This window comes from Camellia sinensis, chromosome 7 (genome assembly GCF_055761805.1).
Source record: "Camellia sinensis isolate YWXY chromosome 7, ASM5576180v1, whole genome shotgun sequence".
NCBI classification, from domain to species: domain Eukaryota; kingdom Viridiplantae; phylum Streptophyta; class Magnoliopsida; order Ericales; family Theaceae; genus Camellia; species Camellia sinensis.
The window spans coordinates 177,832,493-177,837,773 of record NC_138967.1 but is presented as its reverse complement, the minus strand read 5'-3'; the positions used below and the strand labels follow the sequence as shown (position 1 = coordinate 177,837,773).

At 34.6% G+C, this 5,281-nt stretch overlaps 1 protein-coding gene across 1 annotated transcript; it reads right to left on the bottom strand.

Moving 5' to 3' along the window:
* Positions 1–285: 285 nt before the first annotated feature.
* On the bottom strand, positions 286–2,334 carry LOC114266597 (uncharacterized). The gene has a single exon (XM_028207524.2). The coding sequence runs from the start codon at positions 2,332–2,334 to the stop codon at positions 286–288; it is 2,049 nt and encodes a 682-aa protein (XP_028063325.2).
* Positions 2,335–5,281: the final 2,947 nt, after the last annotated feature.

Sequence of the window (5,281 nt, the reverse complement as noted above, 5' to 3'; positions counted from 1 at the left end):
ATGATCATTTCATTCTAATAAACCAAACAAACTTAGAGCTTCTCTATTGTTGAATTATCAAAATAGTATGTAGGATTAAATATTATTAGTTTCTATAATATGCATTGTGTTATTTGATCCATGATATGTGTTTTCATATTTCATTGTATAGTAATGGAATAAGTTTGTTCAAATTTCTTGTAAAGTGCTATAAATAATAATCTTAAAACATATTTTTCTTGGCTGCCACATTGACCCTTTTGCTCTGCCTCTCTCACCCACAATGAAAAAGATACACACAAGCCCTCAATGTGTGGTTCCAACCATGCACAATCCAATGGGGAGTCTTTCTGTCAAACCAAAATGAGCCATCAATAACCAAACGAAAGTAACAAACTCACCGCCTTTGTTGAGTTGCTGGGCATGAGCAATTCCTCCACAATGAGTCGCAGCATATGACAACAATTCCACCCACACTCTGCTCATTATCTCCCATCTCCTCTCACTTCCCAACTTATTCAGCTCCTTTGCGAGATTGCATCCTTCAAACAAAACCGATTTGCATCCACATTCTGCCACGTTACATTCTAATCCTAGAATCTGGCACGCTACGATCCTTTCTAGCATCAATTCTGATTGTCTACTTTGAAAGAATTTCTTGAAATTTTCAAATATGTTTGGGGGCTTCGCATTCATATGTGACTTCAAGACCTTTTTGGCCTTCTTGTATGTGTGCTGAATTCTGATTTGCGCTATACCTTCCACCTCTGACATCATTGCAGGCTGCATGACAATAAGATATAACATATAATCTGACAAAATCTTACAAAATTCCCTATTTTGGCTATTTTTTTCTTCATCGCTATATTCATTTTTGTGATAACATATGTCAGTAGCAACATGCCATATCAAAAGGGTATGATCATATTCGACTTCCCTTTTCACACTGTTTACAATCGAGGGGTGAAGACAATCGTATTGCGAGAGAACCCAATTTCCCTTTGCTGAACATATCTCCTTGGAAAATTCTGGGTCTTCTGCTTGGAGAGCCTTGTTCTTTATCTCCATAAGTATGAACTCTTTCAAATCATCGGTCAATGGTGAGTTTCTTTTGTATTGTATCTCATCAAAGAAATCCTTGAGTCCAAAAAAGTCAACTACTCTTTCAAACCATTTGAACTGTTCGTTGATGATGCAGTCACTGATCAAACTATGTTGTGAGACAAAGTTGGATCGCTGGCATCTTTCCCCAAATGAAAGTCTTTCCTTGATCGCAAAAACAATTTCTTCAGCATTGGAATTATTGAGCGAAACTATAGTGTAGTTAGAGAAGATGAGCTTGACAAGTGATACAAAGTCCAATCCAACAGCACCAATAAGAAGAGTGTAGGTGACAACAATGTCCAAGGGTTGGAGTTGGTGTTTATGATGGGATGCAAACAATGCAAAGGAAACCACAATCAAAACAGAGCAAATGAAGCGGAAAGCGTACCCAATCTTCCTCTGCACCACAACCATCTTGGTATAAAGCGCATCATACATGAAATTGAGCTCCATTTCCATTACTCGAAAAGCATCTTTACAAGTCATCTCAAGGAAAATCTTTCGACTCTTATGGCGCTCAGGGAAGGTAAACGTCAGAAAAACTATCAGTCTCTTGATTATTTGAAAGAACATGTACCCATTTTTCACCACGTCAATATCAGTTAAGGGGTTAGGTGTTAAGCTTTCTTCATCCCAGGTCTCAAGTTCCTTTCCATTTACAATCCCAAATGGAATATTGTCCAACATTAATTTGACTTCCTTGATAAGTAGAGCATAGTTTGGAAGCATAGAGCGCTTTAAATTACCGAAGCATGCTAGATATAGAGCACGTGTCCGCTCAGCATACTTAATAGTTCCAGCAAAAAACATGAAGATTGTTGGGATCTGAAATTGGTTAGGGACTGATTGCCAGAAGGCATAAACAACTGCAGCAAGCTGGATGAAAAGGCCAAGCAAGTGTCGAAGCCACAATTCATTGTCTTCAAGGGAGAAAGCAGTAATGGTATCTGGGCCACCGAGATGTAACAAAAGAAATGGAGCCCAAAAAGCAGCGAGATCATCTTTCACACAATACTCATCACAATCGTTACCTTGGCCACTGCAGATGAGTCCAACAGATAATACTGTGATCCAATCTGCGAGCAAATAAGCGCCCCATACCAACAAGGTTACAATTCTATTTTTAGTATTTTTCCGGGATGGTGCAATGAAAATCAACAATACTTGGAAGAAGAGACTGATGAGAACAGCGACACGAAGATTCCATTCACGCCACATCCTTTTTACCTTGTTTGGAATAGGGACAACCATGGTATTTAGCTCCTGTTCAATTGATCGTAATTATTTCAGAGGGAAAAATAAGAAAAAGTCTATGCACATAGAAAGTACTAACCAAACACAAAATGTACAAATGTGAGAATACAAACATTTTAACATTTTGGGTCACAAACATCTTAATAATAATAAGGCAAAATTCATTATACCCTTGGTTTGGTCATGCATAGGTAATCCTAGGTAACCAAGTTTGAATATAGGTTATTTCAGCCAAAAAGCCGCCATAAAAAAAATCAAGTATTCTCTCTACTTCTCTAAACATCTTTTTGTAAAAAATCAATTAAAATAGTTGATTCCCAAAGTAAGAAAATTGAAAAATATGTAAACACAAATATTTCTTGCAGCCTAATGCTTGTACTTGATAATAGGTTCGAGAAACTAATTTTTTTTATTATATTTTGTCCAAATTTTGTAATTTCATATTTCAACACCCTTGTTTTATAGATATAGGAGAGTGACCAATTAAATTATTTCAAAAACTCATAATTATTGTCTTTTTTTTTAAAAAAAAAAGGTATAAGAGATGAGCTTGTATAATTTAAACATAATTATTAACTAATAATACTATAATAAAGAGGTTTTTTTAAATCGTAAGGGGTAATCTATCTATCTAAGTCCATCCTTGTGGAGTTGCCGCCGCCGCCACAAAAGCCTCTCTTTCTCTCTCATTCATGTTGTGTGGGTTCGTATCTTGACTTACGAGAGAGAGGAGAGAATTGGCCGGTGAAATTGAGTTTAAGAAAACAAATGGGTTAACTCATGTGAGAGTTGGGTCATGTTTTCCCGGAGGAAAAGTTTATGGGACTAGAAAACAAAGGTTTGATGTAATGGAAAATGGAAAGATCTGAATTGCATATTTAGACTTTGTTTGAGAATTCGCTATTTTAGTTATCTTTTTTATTTTTTACGAAAAGATATACAAAAAAAATAGAGAAATTGATATGATAACTTATAGTTACTTTTTAACTACCTAATGCCATCTACAAAATAAGCATGCGATTTTATGGTTAATTCAATATTCGAAAAAAACATTACATTTATTGTGATAATAATGGAAAAGAAATCATCCATTAATCTTTGGTGTACATTTGAAGTTTTTATTATGGACCACACTTACAATAAATATTGGCTGTAGGTTTTAAATCTTGCGTACTTTTTTGAACTTATGTGTTGTTTCTCAAAGTCTCTCTCATGCCGTTAATAATTTGAGACAATGTGATGATTTTTTATTAATATACAACATTACAATAAACCTAAATAAATAACAATCATAGAAAGATGAAATATATAATATTATGTAACTAATGAAAAAATTTAGAGAAAAAAATTCAAGTAAATAACCTCTTAGTTCAATGCAGAGGCTCTCTGATCATGCTATGCAAATCTCCCTAACATTCTCCTTAGACCTCTATAATTATCATTATCATATCCTTCACTAAAACACTCTACAAAGTCTCTGGTCTCTGGCTTAAAAATAAATAAATAAATCTCCAGGCTTTATTTGTCCTTTCTCTTTTTACACCTGCCGGAAATTTTGAATTCTAGAGAGTCCATTTCGTATACGTAACTCCTGGGATGACAATGAAAGTGGAAATTACAATGTAAGTGGTGGCAAGTGATAATGCCATGACTGTTATTTGGCATTGAATGTTCTCCAAATGAGTATTGAACATTCTCCAAATGAGTACTATCCCGAAATGTTGAATTCAATGATAGTCTCCTATTACCATTCTAATTTTTTTTTTTTTTTTCTATTTATTGAAATCTTGAATTCTAGAGGGTCAATTGTGATTCTATTTGATTTGAAGAGTTGATAAGCAAAATAAAAAGAGAAAATAAAATACAATTTCAATTTTTGTTTGGTTATAATGGAAAGTACAAAGGAAAGAAAGTAAGAAAGAAATGAATTAAGAAATTTGACGTATCTTCTGGAACTTTATTTCCTTTATGTCTATGACAAAAGAAACGGAAAAATTGGGAAGAAAAATATATTGGGCTCAAAACAGAGAGGATTGCCCAATTTAACTCATAATAGAGAGGATTGTTTAAGCAAATTCAGAAAAAATTATATATATATATACTGCTCTCATAACACAAGTTTTTTTTTTTTTTTTCCCTTATCATAAGAGGGATAGTGAGAAATGCCACGAAAAAGTAAGAAAGGGGATTTCTTCATTTTCTTTTATTTCAATTTAACCAAACATATTTTGGAATTTAAATCCTATCAATTATTTTCTTCTTCTTCTTTTTTTCAATTATATCATTTACATATCATTGAGTATAGAAAATAAATTTAAAAAGTAGATTTGTATCTCATTTTTCATTAATTTTACTATGGCTATATGTGCACCAAAAAAGGTTAAGTATTGAGAGGGAAATTTATGAGCTGGATTGAGCCGTGGTAATGATCGGGCAGATTATGGGCCGAACATGTTATGGGTCGTGGTAGCTTGGGCTTAGCCGGAGAGGGTTGTGCTTAGGAATGGCAACAGGGCGGGGCGGGGCCGGGGATCACCCTCCCCATCCCCGATCCCCAAAACTACAAACTTCCCCGGCCTCGATCCCCGGCGGGGAACCCTTCACCCTCACTGGCCCTGCCCCCAACGACGATCGGGTTTTCCCGACTCCGGAAAATCACCGTCTCTGTTTAGCTTATCATCATCAACAACATCATCGATTCCTTTCAATGGAGTTCAACAAGATAAAAAAAAAAAAAAAAAAAAAAAAAGAGGATAAAATTAACAGTGAATATAGAGTTCAACAAGAAAATGGAAAAAAAGATAAAATTAACAGTGAATAAAAAAAAAGTTAAAAAAAAGAGGAAGAAAATGGAGTTCAACAAGATAAAATTGCAGAGAATATAGACACTTTTCACATTAGATTCCTTTCCTACATTTTCTCGGAAACCCAAATAGAAAATTAC

What these genes read in the sequence shown, in the direction of transcription:
- LOC114266597 (XM_028207524.2), bottom strand. Translation starts at nt 2,334, where the DNA reads ATGGTTGTCCCTATTCCAAACAAGGTAAAAAGGATGTGGCGTGAATGG.